At 49.6% G+C, this 14764-nt stretch overlaps 3 protein-coding genes across 5 annotated transcripts; 2 read left to right on the top strand and 1 right to left on the bottom strand.

Moving 5' to 3' along the window:
* The first annotated feature begins 248 nt into the window (after nt 1–248).
* LOC103972208 (4-coumarate--CoA ligase 2) lies at nt 249–4173 on the top strand. The gene is made up of 6 exons (XM_009386459.3): nt 249–1995; nt 2491–2689; nt 2755–2900; nt 2976–3043; nt 3148–3250; nt 3917–4173. The coding sequence occupies exons 1-6, from the start codon at nt 934–936 to the stop codon at nt 4043–4045; spliced, it is 1707 nt and encodes a 568-aa protein (XP_009384734.2). The 5' UTR covers nt 249–933; the 3' UTR covers nt 4046–4173.
* Nucleotides 4174–6304: 2131 nt separating this feature from the next.
* On the bottom strand, nt 6305–10834 carry LOC103972207 (cellulose synthase-like protein D2). Of its 3 annotated transcripts, none has more exons than XM_065172767.1 (4): nt 10364–10834; nt 9249–10238; nt 8261–9068; nt 6305–8133 (listed from the first exon to the last, which is right to left on the bottom strand). In XM_065172767.1, exons 2-4 carry the CDS (start codon nt 10160–10162, stop codon nt 6376–6378), a joined length of 3480 nt encoding a protein of 1159 aa, XP_065028839.1. In that variant the 5' UTR covers nt 10163–10238; nt 10364–10834; the 3' UTR covers nt 6305–6375. The 3 variants fall into 3 exon arrangements, with proteins under 3 accessions (XP_065028839.1, XP_009384732.2, XP_009384733.2); XM_009386457.3 differs by having other exon boundaries at nt 9249–10208; XM_009386458.3 differs by having other exon boundaries at nt 9249–10198.
* A 2108-nt stretch (nt 10835–12942) lies between these two features.
* Nucleotides 12943–14037, top strand: LOC103972206 (uncharacterized). The gene is made up of 3 exons (XM_009386455.3): nt 12943–13403; nt 13496–13540; nt 13617–14037. The coding sequence occupies exons 1-3, from the start codon at nt 13154–13156 to the stop codon at nt 13736–13738; spliced, it is 417 nt and encodes a 138-aa protein (XP_009384730.2). The 5' UTR covers nt 12943–13153; the 3' UTR covers nt 13739–14037.
* The last annotated feature ends 727 nt before the right edge of the window (nt 14038–14764 follow it).

Raw genomic sequence — 14764 nt, 5'->3', positions numbered from 1 at the left:
TTGGTAATGAAATCGCTTACAGCACATGGATCACGCGGCCGACAAATAATAACCAATAAGATTGCCGAGCTGCAGTAGGTGTCGATGTTTGGATATCGAAGAAGGATGGATTTCGAGTCAACGCCTTCTCCGTTCAAATGGCATGCATGAGGTAAAAACCTTGATTTGTCATATAGATCATGTCTCGCGCAAAGAGAGGAGAATAGAGAGAGAGAGAGAGAGGATTATTCTTATTCTGGCAGCAGCAGTTGCGCTTCGAGCATTGACATAAGATGATAGATGGAGGAGGGTAGGTGGCGGTAGTTTTTGAGTGATGAGGATGTTGAGAGGGTAGGCGAGGGAACGAGAGATGGATGCGTCATTGAAGGTCAGACGAGGCTGTGTTCTTCATCGAGCCTCTTGTTTTCCTAGCTACCACCACCACCACCACCACCTTCTCTCTCACAATCACCACCTAACCCCTCGTTCCCCCACCTCCTATTTATTGAATCCATACATTTCCTTCTTGTTCCAAGTCTTCGGCTGCTTGTCCTCTCTCTCTCTCTCTCCCCCTTTCAGTCCGTGTACATGGCCAAGGGTAGGCTGATATAGGAAACCGGTGTCGTGCTTGCGGATGAAACCTTCGTCGGAAGCTGCAGAACTGGCTTGATTTCTTGCTTCCTTCATTCTCTCAGGTTCTGGGCTGCCTCCTCGTTTGGGTGTCGAGTTTTGGATTCTTTTTCTGTATACGATTACTCACGTTTACCACCCATTTCATGTTTTGAGTCCTCCTCGCTTCTGTCTCCTTGTCCTCTCGAGGAGGACGACGGTGTGTACGTCTGGTGCCTTGGCTGCTCAGATTCCTTCTCGTTCGTCTTTTGCTTGCCTTTGCTTGGCTATATCTTCCTGCAGAAAGAGTAGCAACACCAGCGGCCTTCTTCCATCTAAGCAATCATGATTTCCGTTGCTTCCCATGAGGCCCAACCCCAGATCCCCACTTCGAGCCGTCCGCCTGAAACACAGCCACCGGAGACGATCGTCTTCCGGTCGAAGCTCCCTGATATCCCCATCCCTCACCATCTCCCTCTCCACACCTACTGCTTCGAGAAGCTGCCCGAGCTGTCCGAAGCCCCCTGCATCATCGCCGCCGCCACCGGGAAGATCTACTCCTTCTCGGAGACCCACCTCCTGTGCCGCAGGACCGCCGCCGGATTGTCCAAGCTCGGGATCGAGCAGGGGGATGTCATCATGGTCCTCCTCCAGAACTCTCCTGAATTCATATTCACCTTCATGGGCGGATCCATGCTCGGGGCGATGACCACCGCCGCCAACCCCTTCTGCACGCCGGCGGAGATCTACAAGCAATTCAAGACCTCGGGCGCGAAGGTTGTCATCACCCAGTCCATGTACGTCGACAAGCTCCGAGCCGTCAACGAGGGGTTCCCCGAGATCGGCGACGGCTTGATTGTGGTCACCACCGACGCCCCTCCCGCGGACTGCATAAGCTTCTCCCAAGTACTTGATTCCGACGAGACGGCAATTCCCGACGTCACCATCGATCCCGAGGATCCCGTCGCGCTGCCGTTCTCGTCAGGGACGACGGGGCTGCCCAAGGGGGTGATGCTCACGCACAAGAGTTTGGTTTCGAGCATAGCTCAGCAGGTGGATGGAGAAAACCCGAACCTGTACCTCAAGGACGACGACGTGGTGCTGTGCGTGCTTCCCCTGTTCCACATATTCGCCCTGAACTCGGTCCTGCTCTGCTCGCTGAGGGCCGGCGCGGCGACGATGCTGATGCCCAAGTTTGAGATCGCGACGATGCTGGAAGGGATACAGAGGCACAGGGTGTCGGTGGCTGCGGTGGTTCCGCCGCTCGTGCTGGCGCTGGCGAAGAATCCGGTGGTCGAGAAGTACGACTTGACCTCCGTAAGGATCATACTCTCCGGAGCTGCGCCGCTGGGGAAAGAGCTGGAGGAGGCTCTGAGGAGCAGAGTCCCTCAAGCGATCCTTGGCCAGGTAGGTCTTCTTCTTTCGCTCTTTCAGCTTCTCTCTGTTCACAATCATATAAAGCATATGGCCCGAACAATTCCCCCGTTCAAGCCTTGTTCTTGTTTGGTGGTAAAAGTTGTCCCGTCTCAAACACAAGCTTGGAAGTCGTCGCCGTTCAAGCATCGTTCATGTCCCCTTTGTTTTGGGGGGGACGACAAGGAATCCTTCGTTTGCATAGCTTACTCCTGCCTCAATCGTCTTCATGGAAAGTTCCTATAACGTTTGTGTCAGAAAGCCCCCCCAATGTACATGATTATTACATGATGGGCAGGAATATTCTAGGATTAATCATTGGGCAATTGGGGAATCTGCTTAAGGATGGACCAAACCATCGACCCAATTAGACTCGAGAGATTCGCGGACTCGATGTAGCCCTGAACGATGGAAATTGTGCTTACCGTGTTCACAGCACTTGGGCGAGCGTCTTGTTACTGTTTGATGAAATGTCGCTATGCAATGCAGGGATACGGAATGACGGAAGCAGGGCCGGTGCTGTCGATGTGCCCCGCATTTGCCAAGCAGCCAACCGCAGTCAAGTCCGGCTCCTGCGGCACCGTGGTCAGGAACGCCGAGCTGAAGGTGGTGGATCCGGAGACCGGCTTCTCCCTCGGCAGGAACCAGTCCGGCGAGATATGCATCCGTGGGCCGCAGATCATGAAAGGTATATACCTTCGACTGCAAACATCAGAAGCACATACCTTCTGACCTCGTGACGACGCTCGACAGGCTACCTCAACGACGTGGATGCCACATCGAAGACGATAGACGTCGAGGGTTGGCTGCACACCGGGGACATCGGGTACGTCGATGACGACGATGAGGTCTTCATAGTGGACAGAGTGAAGGAGCTCATCAAATTCAAGGGCTTCCAGGTAAACATACAAAACCTCTCACGCATTCCCCCATATCCTTATCGATTACTGATGGGTTTAGGGGTATATGTGCAGGTGCCACCAGCTGAGCTCGAGTCTCTGCTAATAAGCCACCCCTCCATTGTTGACGCTGCTGTTGTCCCGTAAGTTCACCGAGCTTTTCCTCATGATATGGTTCCTTCATATTCTTAATTTCTATTCTTTTATGTACCATTGACATGCAAATTTATGTTTGTCCTCATGACAGGCAAAAGGATGATGCGGCTGGTGAAGTTCCAGTTGCATTTGTTGTTCGAGCTAAAGACTCAGATGTCAGTGAAGAAGCCATCAAAGAATTCATAGCTAAACAGGTGCGTATCGTACATCATTACAAAATTTATTTTGTGTAAAAAAGATTTTACTTTCCAAGGTATCAACTAATCTAGCTGATAAAGATTCGATAATGTATCGTCGATCGATCCTAATGTCGTCTTTATTTTACTTACTATGATTTTGACACTTCAAACATATCCAAGAAGGAAATGATGGGTCGAAGATCCATCATGGCAAGTTCTCTCATGAAAGATGAACCAAATGCTAGTGCTATTCTTTTTCTTTTTGTCATGAGATAAAATGAATTATTTGAGATGAGAGAAGGATGTCGAGATAGATATCTAAATTGTAAAAAAAATTATTATATCCGTGAAGAATTAGGTATCAGAAGATAAAATGAGAAAAAATCATTTAAAATGATATAGATATGTGTTCATGAGACTAATAATTAAAAAAGATGAAATGATTATTGTTAGTGATATAAGAAAAAAAATTAATTGAAACTATAAATAAAATTTTAAATTTTTTTTAAACTTAACTAAACATGTAACTTTTTATTGATCTCAATGATAGTAAAAGATCGATATAACTAACCTTAGATAATTGAGACTTACCAACTTATTATTTAGAAAGAATTGTTTGAGCTTTACTCATTTCAAGCGTTAAAATCTTACTGGTTGTTGTTGGTGAACATGAACGTGCAGGTGGTGTTTTACAAGAGAGTCCACAAGGTCTACTTCATCCATGCCATTCCAAAATCTGCAGCAGGAAAAATACTGAGGAAGGAATTAAGAGCCAAGCTTGTAGCTGCTTCTCAAACAGCGTCGACCTAAGCGTGTCTTTTCATACCTAAATGTGTTTATTTATGAGGTTTCCACACCTATAAGTCAGTCTCATTGATAAACATATGTCTGCATGACCTTATTCTTATCAATACTACTATGATTTATTTTGAAAGCAAGGAAGCTCTTTGTGTGATTTAAGCTTCATTTGTCTTAAATCCATCTTTGTTCCTGCTTTTGCTGGTAGTGCAACTCTTTCATGTATCCTAAATTTTTTTTCTTCAATATTTGCTATTTTATTTGAACTTTCTCTCCCTGAAGTATGTTGGATGATCAAGCTAATACTATTTTAATACAAAATGGTTCTTTATTTTGGTCAAAAGTAAATTGTTTCTGGAATCAATTGCATGAATAATTAATCTAATACCCAGATATAGTCAAAGGAAACTTTTCCTTTTAGATTTTATAAGCTAATTGTAGTCTTATAAGTCTTATCCCAATTTTAACATTAGAAATTAGATTTTGATTGTTTTAGTCAAAGAGATGAGTTACATTCAACCAAAGGCTCATTTCAAGATTATTTGAGGCTATACTTATGATTTCTTGATGTACCGATACTGCAAGATTAAATCAGAGGCATTCTTAACAACAAATCCTCTTATGATCAAGTCAGTTTCCAGAGTTAAAAAAGCTTAAGGCTAGTTGGACTGATCAATGAGATTAATCAGGTGAATCCTAAAATATATACCTTAGGGTTTTTTTTATCAAACCAACCTTCACAATTTTATCTGGTCTTTCAAGGCCCAGGGTGACTTCTAGTAAGGCCTCCCTGGTCTCCGGATGAGCGGTCTAAGGAGTAGGCTCCCTCAAATCCAACCGCTAAATTGAGAGGGTCATTTTCTTTAGAATTATTACATAAGTAAGGTAATACCAACAACACTCCCATGGGTTGCTCTTTACTACTCTAACCGTAGAGCTTGTGAAAAATTTTAAGGTCATATGATAGGTTTAGACAATTGCACATAGAATGATTGCATTATAGGCAGACAGAACATTGACCACTGAGAACTTTGTCTTTACACGATTTTGGAGCAATCATCGGATCCAAAAGTAACATTGTGGTAAACAACTTTGAGCCGTGGCCTTGGGGCCGACGCGACTTGGTTCAGGCCCGGATGACGGGGAATCTTTCTGGAGCGTTCTTCGAGACTATCGAGGCGACCGATCGCGGTGGTCCGATCGGGACGAGGTCACCATTTCCTTCGGGGAAGAACTCCTCGCCCGCGCGTCCGGTGGGGACCTTCGGCTTCGCACCTGCACAAAGGTCGGGTCGGAGTGCTCGACCCGACCCCTCCGACGATCAAGTCAGACGATGTGAAGAGGGTTTGCTTGTCCGTCCTCTTCCATTCCGTTCAGAATGCAAGGGTATTTATAGGGAAGCTTACTGTTTCCTGATGTGCCCGCTTGCAGGGGGCAAGCCGGTAGCGTCTGACACTGGTGTTGGCGTGGCATGAAGGATTGAGCCTGAGCAGGGCGTTAATGCACCTCGGTCGGCGTTCTAGTCTATTTGACCAGGTGGTGTCAGATCAGCTGAGACGTTTTATGGGGCAGCTGACGTCATCCGAGTCTTGTCGTCGTTATTACCCTCATCAAAATCCATCGTTCTTATGGGAGTTATAGAATTTTTCATACAACTAGTGAATCTAGAGGAGATTGGTCGAGCGTCCTTAGCGCTCAACCCGACTTTCAAGAAAGCATCATCATAGTATATAATACGTTAGTGGAACTTCTCATGTCTATCAGAATTCATTTTATCATTGCATTGACGATCATGAGGAAAATCACTAGAATATCCTTAAACCACTAGAATATCATTGTGATCAGGATCTTGACCTCTTCTTTAAACATAATCAAAAGATCACTTAAGGGGTAAATTCTTTTATTTGGAGGGTCCCTTATATAATTTTTCTTGGATGTGAAACTAGTTTCCACTTGACGCTCAATAGGGCCTCATGATCTTGGGAAAGGCTCTCGCACCTTATGTAGATAATGATTGAATTTTCCCTTTTGGATGTTATATAAAATGCTCCCGACGTAATTTGTAGAATCAATATTCTAAAATGTGGCAGAAGAATGTGTTTGAATATTAATATGAAAAAGTTACTAATACAATAAATCAAAAACATGTTTTACCTTTAAATTTTTTCTAGCATGGAAAAAACACAAGAAACTCCACAAAAGAATGATAGTAGGATTTATGGTAGTGACTCTATCGAACTCAAAATTCCTCCCTTTCGAGTGTAGAGGATGTGATGGAGCAGCAGCAGAATAGGCATATGATTGAGTCATCATCCAAACACTTGGCCGTGCTTTGCCGGGGGTCAAGGGAACGAGAAGGAACCGCCAATCTGAGAGTTGGCCCCCGCCGGAGGGTTGATCGCCACCACCAGCAACGATATGGTGATGGCGACCAGCCCAGACCAGACGTAGATGATGGTCGGCGTCCTCCCCCTTCTCCCCATCAGTCCCTTGGCAAACGGGTACAGATGAGCCAACACCCAGAAGCTGAAGAACACCCCACCCAGCAGCTTGCTCCACTGTGGGATCACACTGTATATGGTCCTGCTCACCCCCACCGCAATGGCAATCAGATTCAGCATGATGATGGTGATGGGGGGTATCATCAGCGACGTCCATTTCACGACGTAGAGATCCGCAAACTCGTCGTCGTCGTCGTCTCCGGCTGACTTCGAGGTGAGCGTGAACGAGATCTCTATCCCAGCAATGACCTTGAGCAGCCCCTGCATCACTGCCGCGAGGTGAGCGCTGGTGCCTCCGATGAGCCAGAACTGCTCATTCCGCCACCACTCCTCCAGCTCGATCCCCGACCACCTGATCTCCAGGATCGCCAAGAGGCAGAGTGTCAAGGTGATGATGAGCAGGTAGGTGAGGAAGGTCACGCTCAGGGTCTGCACGATGAACTGTCCCGAGAAGAGCGAGAGCGCCGGCAGGAAGCAGTACACTATGAGGAAGACAGAGGTGAAGGGATAGATGCCGACGTTGAGGTACGCAACCCTCTGCAGAAACTTCATCCTCGGGCTGGCTAACAAGGCATTGTTGCGAGAGAAGAAGATCTCCACGGAGCCGGTGGCCCAGCGGAGCACCTGGTGGAGCCGGTCGGTAAGGTTGATGGGCGCCGTGCCGCGGAAGGCGTCGCGCTTGGTGACGCAGTAGACCGACTTCCAGCCTCTGTTGTGCATCCTGTACCCGGTGACCACGTCCTCTGTCACGGAGCCATAGATCCACCCGACGCGCTGCCCCCACTCGGTCTTCTCCTCGTACCAACATGAGATGACACTGATAGCTTCAGCGACCGTGGAGGCGTCGAGCAGGTCGCGAGGGACGGTGAGAGCACCGGGCGGGCGGCCATTCTTCACGGAAGGGTGATCAGCAAGAGGCCGGCCTTGGAACTCTGCAATTGGGATCGAGTCGATGAGGAAGCTCGAATTCCCAAACTTCTTTGGAAACGTCGACATGTTCATTTCGTCGTCGTCGTAGTCGCCCATGCGAAGAGCTCTCGTCTCTTCGGAGTTCGCCGGAGCCCGGGGCTTTCGCTTGCGTGGTAGGCAGCAGCTGCAGCAACCGGCGCTGTGCTCCTTGGCGCGAGGAGGATCGAAACCGTAGAGGGCGATGCGGCGGAAGAGACAGCCGGTGCCGACGTACACCGGGCCCTGGAGACCGTCGAGTGCGCGCATGTTGACATCAAAGAACACGGTGTTATTGTTGGCATATCGATCGGAGGGATCGATGCCCTCGAACCGCTGCGGGAACTGGACGTAGCAGATTCGATCGCCGCCGCGGTCCATCATGAAGCACATGCCCTCGCGAAGGGCCTGCGAGTTGTAGATGTAGTGGTCGCAGTCGAGGTTGAGGATGAAGGGGCCGTTCGACATGATGGCAGAGGCGCGGACAAGGGCGTTCATGGCGCCTGCCTTCTTGTTGTGGTCGTAACCAGGGCGCTTCTCGCGGGACACATAGACCAACATGGGCAAGCGGATGTCGACGTCGGTGAAGTCCAACGGTGATTTCTCGTCGTTGTTCCCGTACAGGGGTTCGTCGCTTGGAGGCTTCAACATCACCTGCAACAAAGCCACATGAATGAATTGTTGTGATTGGAAGCGTCGTCTGGGAACAGTCTATATGATCTCGCTACAATTCCATGGAACAAAGCATCAAAGAACTGAGATAAGGTGGAACACTAAGTACCTGTATGATTCCAGCATGATCGCCTCGAGAGTGCTCCGCTGAGGGGTTAATCCAAGTTCCTGGCCAGTGCGTGCCATCAGCCATCCAAGTAGCCTTAGGGATCTTCACAGGTTCCACAGGATCATCACCGGCCTTCTCCCGCTGCAGATTCATGGCTTTAATCTCTTCACGAGCATGAAACGCATCCGAGCGCCGACGAATTGAATCCGGCAAGCCATTGATCCGGACCTTGAACTCATCGTATTCTCTCTTCGCCCGTCTCCGGTCCTTGACGAAATCAGAGCGGACTTTATTCTTGTAAGGATCCTTCTTGGAGCTGAAGTAGCTCTCAGGATTGCGAGGCTCGATGCCATGTTTACGGCAGAAAGGAACCCATATGTAAGCGAAGCTGGCAGCCTCCGCCATGGCTTCAAATGTCAGAAGCGCACCTCCATCGTCCGAAACATAGCAAGCAAGCTTCTCGACCGGGTAATCGGCTGCAAGAATAGACAGAATCGTATTTGCGGTGACCAGTACGGGTTCTTTCTCTGGGTCGGCCGTGGAAACGAAGACGTCGATGCCTGGGAGATCAGATTTCCCCGTTGGATTGTAAGGCGTCGCCATTTCGAACTTCTCCTTGAGGACGGCGAGGTCAGTGGCTCGATTCACAGGGCAGAGCTTTGGAAGCTGGTCCAGAAGCCAAGAGAAGGCGAACCATAATTCGCAGACGACCGACATCCCCCACAACCATATGGCGTCCTCGTTCTTGTGTTTGATTCTCCATGTGAGAAACAGAGCGAGAACAGCCATACGAATGACGATGAGGAGCCTGAAAGATTGGATCAAGCAGATAATGTCAATGAAAACAGCAATAGCTACAACTCTGAATTCATGCTTTCCAACTATGCATATATGCAATCTAGCATGGAGACTTCGGCTAGATTAGCATGATTTGCCTGGCAGGACAGTGCCACATCCGACAAGAACGAATAGAGCAGCAGAGTGTTACCTGTAAGGGCTGAGGACGGCAGCAGGGATCTTCAATTTGCGTGTAAGAGGCCTCCATGGCTTACTGATGAACTCCTTTGGCTGTCCATGCCCGCCTCCTCCGCCGTCGCCGCCGTCAACGTCGTCGTAATTCTCCTCGGACCATATGGCGTTTCCATATCCGTATGTACCCTTCGTCTCGAATAGCCACCGGGTGTGATCGAACTCCCCCGTCTGCGTCATGGTCTGCGAGTGCGGCAGCTTCTGCGGCTTCACCACAGACAGCCCTCGCTCCATCTTTGGCGCCCCAGACGGGAGATGCGGCAGCGTTAGGGCCCGCCCACCGGCTGTCCCCAGCAGCTCGCTCAGGTCGGTCGTCTTGTACGGCTCCTTGCACCCCGGGCAGACCCCGCCGCCGGTCTTGGCGGCGTCGGTGAAGCAGTCGACGCAGATCATGAAGTCGCACTCGCAGGGAACAATCACGTTCCCGTGCTTGTCCCGCATGACCATGCAGTCGCACCCCTCAATGGCGCAGGTGAGGCCGTTTCCGCCGCCCCCACCCTGGCCGCTCTCGGAGTCGATCACCTTGTCCATGACGTGGGCGCGTGTGACGCTGTTGAAGCCGCCGGTGAAGATGGAGCTGTTGACGTACTGCTCCTCCGCCTTGGTGGAGATGGAAGGGTCCATGGGCTGGTTGTCGGGGGTCATGGGGATGTGGACATGGTAGTTATCGAAGCGGCCGCTGCCCAACTCGCTGCCGGCCAGCTCGCTGTCGAGGTCGTCGCGAGAGAAGCTGATGAATCGGCCGGACTCCGTCCTGCGGCCGAATTGGACTGTCGGGCCGCGAGGGATCGGGGGCAGCTCGGTTCTGCCCTGCGGTGGTTCACCGGGGCCGCGGGTGGAGCGGTTGGATCGGAGAATACCATTGGAAGCCATGACTCCGCTTGCTTCTTATACTGCTTTAATTGGAACCTGCAGAACGCTTCCGAATTGAACGGGAAGTCCGTGAAGACTAAGGAATTCAATCATGGATGATAAGAGCAAAAATTGCAGGGTGAGGAAATATCCAATCTTTGCAAAGATTTAAGGGATATTTGAAACACGAGTCCAAGTAAGGGCTTGAATCCGCGAACTAACCTTCGAGCGTCGGAGCTACGACGCCAAGCTCCTGTCCTCTTCGAATCAAAGCATCGGACCGAGGTGAAGTTTCGCCGCTGAGCCCATGAACAAAGAAACTATGGAGTTGACGAGCGCTTTTCTAATAAAGCAGAGCTGAGAAGGTAATTAATTAGACAAACTATTCGCGTTCTCCTGCCGTCGCCGTCTCTATTCTTTGAACACTTCAAACGACGAGCTCGATCGAATGGATTACAACTCCGGGAGACCAAGTCCAGAAAACACACTAGAAGACACCAAATTCCCTTCTTCAGCTCGAGAGCGGCTGAGAAGAAACCGCGTTTTAGGTGAGGTTTCTTCTTGTCGTCCGCACAAACACCTCGTCTGCGCCCAAGATGCAAACTTTCATGCAGAGTAAGCTGAACCGTACTCGTCCCCCACGAAAGAAATCTTCCCGCGGAGAAGAAAACAGGAAGGAAGCCGCGGTGGGAATTCGACGGATATAAGCAATGGGGACCGAGAGGGGGAAGGGAGGCCAGCAGAGGACATTTATAGACGAGGAGAACAAGAATATGCCTCACCAGAGATGGACAATACCGTTGGATCGTTGATCGAACGAACTTCAAAGCTCTTGATGCGCATCCAACGGACCACATGTGCTTTGTCCCGAGGTGGGTTTCCGGCCCAATTCCTCAGCTCCAAACAAGACTCGACGCGTGGCAATTCCAGGCCTAAATTACGATGATGACCCTGTGATGGCGAAGACGAAATGCCAGCTCATCAGATGTATACACATTACATCGCGGAGTTAGCGGATTAGAGAGAGATTATACTGATCCGATTTAATCTAATTTAATTGAATCCGAATCCAACGCGGGAGAGACGACGGAGGGCATCATCGTAAATATAAGCAGAGCCGGGGTCAACATCCTTAGAGAAGGTCAAAATTGGATTGTCCAAACGAAAACGATCGTGCCTGCAACTACGACCACCGAAGTGAAAGGCTAATTTATTTGGGAGGGGGGCCGGACGAGCGAGCTGAGCCATCGTCTCCGCTTCCTTCGTCGTTGCGATCACGACGAAGCAAGCATCGGTCGGGAGGGGGAAAGCCGGCGTGGGTCCCCTCGTCGCTTCGTGCGGCGCCACCACTGGGGCGCGAGATTGCCACCACCTTCAAAACCAGAAGAAAGAAGAGGTATAGGATTGGAGAAGACTACTCGAACATTATATTATAAGCAGACATGCTTAGCATTGGATAAACACATGGCCCAAGTTTAGAACAGGATTCTGTGCTGAGGGATTCCGGTGGCTTGCTCACCGTATCTCCCACAACATGCAACAACTAAATAATAATAGAACATGCACAGTTCGGCGATCTCATGTTCTGGTCATTGAAGTGAAGGAGGAGGAGGCATATGCTTGCTTGACTTCTGAACAGATGTGGTATTTCTCTATTTGAAGTGGCAACGAGGTGCTCGCTCACTTTGTCAGCACTGCATCTATTGGCACATTACGCCACGAAACAGAGAAAAGGGAACATCAAAGATCACAATGGCAGGATGGTTTCTTCTTTCGAGACTCTGATGGTATACAACATCACAAGTATATATATAATATAACATCACAGGATGGCTTTCTCACAACTCTATATATAACATCACCTTTCTTCTCCGACCAGAATCGACTTTTGAAGTCCGTCCATTAACAAACGACTTCTCCAGCTGATGTTTTGGGCACCGGTGAACAGGCGCAAGCAAGCCGCGTGGTGTGACGAAGAAGCAAAGGGCACATGGCCGAGCTATCCCTGCCTTCTTCGACGAAGCTGTTGAGCTGAAATGTTTAGTATATAGATGTTCTAAGACGCTTGCTCTGGTCTGGGTTTATGCTTAAGCTTGGCGTCAAATTCAGAGTGAGGTTCCTTCCCCAAAGCTGGACAGACATGCCTCCATAACTTCTTCTCTACTGTTCTGTAGAACAATTCAAAACAGAGAAACCACCGGCAGCTTATCGAATGAAGTATGACAAGTCACCGGCCATGAGAGAGAGAGAGAGACTTGACCGAGTAAAATCTACATCACCGCATGCCCCATAAGATTACAGGAAAAACAACATGGCAGGGTTTGTTGTTTCCACAGAAGCATTTCTTCAAACACCATGGCGAAACATTGACAAGAACTTCTTGTCCCTACCTTTGAATCTACCGATATATTTGAAGCTAGCGAATCATCCGGCAGAGTTGTACGGTTGCTGATTAACGCTCAGGAGAAGAGGTCCCACTTAACATTAAAGCGCTTCGGCCCAAGTCCATTGGGTGATGAAGCAGCACTTGGTGGAAGTGACGTAGTTACAGGGGCCACGTCGTCCTGGAAACTCGTCGAGGTGACTCGATCCTTCTAGTACCAAGGTATGTTTCCACTGGCAGGGCCCGCACGAGGGAGTCTCGTCGCATCCAACGCGGCTTGGATCCCCGCACTCGTAGCAACGGTCACATGACGGCGTAGATCTCGTTTCGATTTGCTCCTCCCAAGTCAAAACCCATTCAAACGCTGACACCGCCAGCCGCATCCGAATCTATATGCCAACTAAAGGGAATCCCAAAAATATCGACCTTCCATCAGTGACCCAACCATTAAGTCCGGCCTCGCTTTAGGAACCTTTCCATGGGGAAAGAGGTGCAATGATTTCCATGCACAGAGTACTATAATTAAGACACTACGCAGTAGCGGTTCAGAATACAGCAGCTCACCTTCGTTGGGCAGTCACCACAGCAGCAGAGCCTCTGGCCACACTCGCCTCTCCAACAAGAGAAGAATGCAGCGCCAATCCCTGGGATCGCCTGGCGCTTCCGGAGGAGATGGGAAGGAGGAGAAACGGAGGAGCATTATCGGCGCCTCTGGATCTGCGGTTACGGCGCCGCCCGAGAAGCCGGAGGCGGCTTTCGATGCGGACAAGCTGATCCGGACGAGCACCAGGGCGGACAGGTCCATCCATCTCATCCCCGTCTTCACCATCCTCTGCCTCGTCGTCCTCTACTTCTTCTCCCACGAACCCACCCACGCAGGTCGGTTACCCCCAGGTTCATTTCCTCTTGATCCCCTCCTCACGCGTGCCTTTGCCCTAACCTTGTGCGTCTTCCTGCCTTTTCGACTTCAGATCTTCAAACCTTCAGCGGCCCCGCCCTCCGCTTCGACACCAGAGGTATAATGCTGCTCTCCTCCTCCCTTCTCTATATATGTCTCGTTCCTTTCTGCGATCCGTCTTCCTCTTCTTTCAGATGCGGTTTCGGGGACGGAGACGGGAGGCGTAACGTCAGCAGCGATTCACGAGAGCCATCGGGGAATGAAGGCATCGGCGGCAGCGAGGCGGCTGCGCCACCGAAAGCTTAAGAGCACCTAGCTCCCCCCCCCCCCCCCCCCCCCCCCCGTGCCACGTGCTGCGCACGTGGCTGGTTCCTTTGGGGATTAGCTGAAGCTTTATCTTAATTGATTCGCTGGTTAAGAGAGGATTTTCCCACAAATGTCTGATAAGGAAGCACTAATCGTAATTAATGCTTTCTATCTCTTCTTTTCCCTTTCTTTTTCTGGTTTGATTTCCCCAATCTTGGAGCAGAGGATTTCGTCTTATCCAGCCAGCTAAAAAGATAGCGCATATCTCGAGGAATCCGCAAAAGAAATAAAATGGGCGGTTGCTATTAATCCTCTGTTCATCTGCACGACCATTAAAGCATGCTTATCTTATGGTTGTCCATATGCCTTAACGTGATGGGGAGTAATTAGATTCAATCGGGCCTCCTTTCCCAGAAGCCCAGAGAAGCGACGCCTAATATTTCACTTCAGCTGAAACATTTGATCGTGTAATATCCAACACAAATCCAACTACTAGAACACTCACGTTAGCTTTACTGGATTATGCGTAGTATCTTCGAGCGACTAATGCTTGTGTTAAGCCTGGAACGACGAAAGGGTGTCACGGTGATCGACGACTTCTCCGAAGCTCTTCCTGTGGTGTTTGTGTGGTGAGTGACTGACGAGGAAGCTACCGGTGGAACAAGTTGCAGCTTTCGACGTTGTGAAGCTACACACCTTTGCATCAAAGCTGTGAAGCTCGTTATAAATCTTGACTGAACATTTTGAAGATTCATTCAGTAGGAGTCTATCAATAAGGAATATCATCTCTGTTGTCATATGCGAGTTTGAGGCCATAGATGATCTCTCCCCTGATGTATTGGTTCAGCCGAGAGAGTCATCGGAATGATGAAGCCTGCAAGGAGGAAGATGACCCTCATGAGATAAGGACACCCATTCAGCATTATGCAGGCTCTCACAGTGTGTTTGCGTGGAGATCAAGAAAGGCGTCGATCTCTTTAATCACCACAGAATAGTTTATGAGAGCTCTGCATGCCGGAAAAAATCTTACAAGTTG

Source organism: Musa acuminata, chromosome BXJ3-11, assembly GCF_036884655.1.
Source record: "Musa acuminata AAA Group cultivar baxijiao chromosome BXJ3-11, Cavendish_Baxijiao_AAA, whole genome shotgun sequence".
NCBI lineage: Eukaryota > Viridiplantae > Streptophyta > Magnoliopsida > Zingiberales > Musaceae > Musa > Musa acuminata.
This window is presented reverse-complemented; position numbering and strand designations above follow the sequence as displayed.

Bases quoted from the DNA above. Each gene is read 5' to 3' on its own strand.
- LOC103972208 (XM_009386459.3), top strand. From the start codon at position 934: ATGATTTCCGTTGCTTCCCATGAGGCCCAACCCCAGATCCCCACTTCG. The intron at 3,044-3,147 runs GTAAGTTCACCG...TCCTCATGACAG, and splicing joins GTTGACGCTGCTGTTGTCCC to GCAAAAGGATGATGCGGCTG. The intron at 3,251-3,916 runs GTGCGTATCGTA...ATGAACGTGCAG, and splicing joins AAGAATTCATAGCTAAACAG to GTGGTGTTTTACAAGAGAGT.
- LOC103972206 (XM_009386455.3), top strand. From the start codon at position 13,154: ATGCAGCGCCAATCCCTGGGATCGCCTGGCGCTTCCGGAGGAGATGGG. The intron at 13,404-13,495 runs GTCGGTTACCCC...TTTCGACTTCAG, and splicing joins CCACGAACCCACCCACGCAG to ATCTTCAAACCTTCAGCGGC. The intron at 13,541-13,616 runs GTATAATGCTGC...CTCTTCTTTCAG, and splicing joins CCTCCGCTTCGACACCAGAG to ATGCGGTTTCGGGGACGGAG.
- LOC103972207 (XM_065172767.1), bottom strand. From the start codon at position 10,162: ATGGCTTCCAATGGTATTCTCCGATCCAACCGCTCCACCCGCGGCCCC. The intron at 9,069-9,248 runs GTAACACTCTGC...CCAATCTTTCAG, and splicing joins GCCGTCCTCAGCCCTTACAG to GCTCCTCATCGTCATTCGTA. The intron at 8,134-8,260 runs GTACTTAGTGTT...GCTTTGTTGCAG, and splicing joins ATCATGCTGGAATCATACAG to GTGATGTTGAAGCCTCCAAG.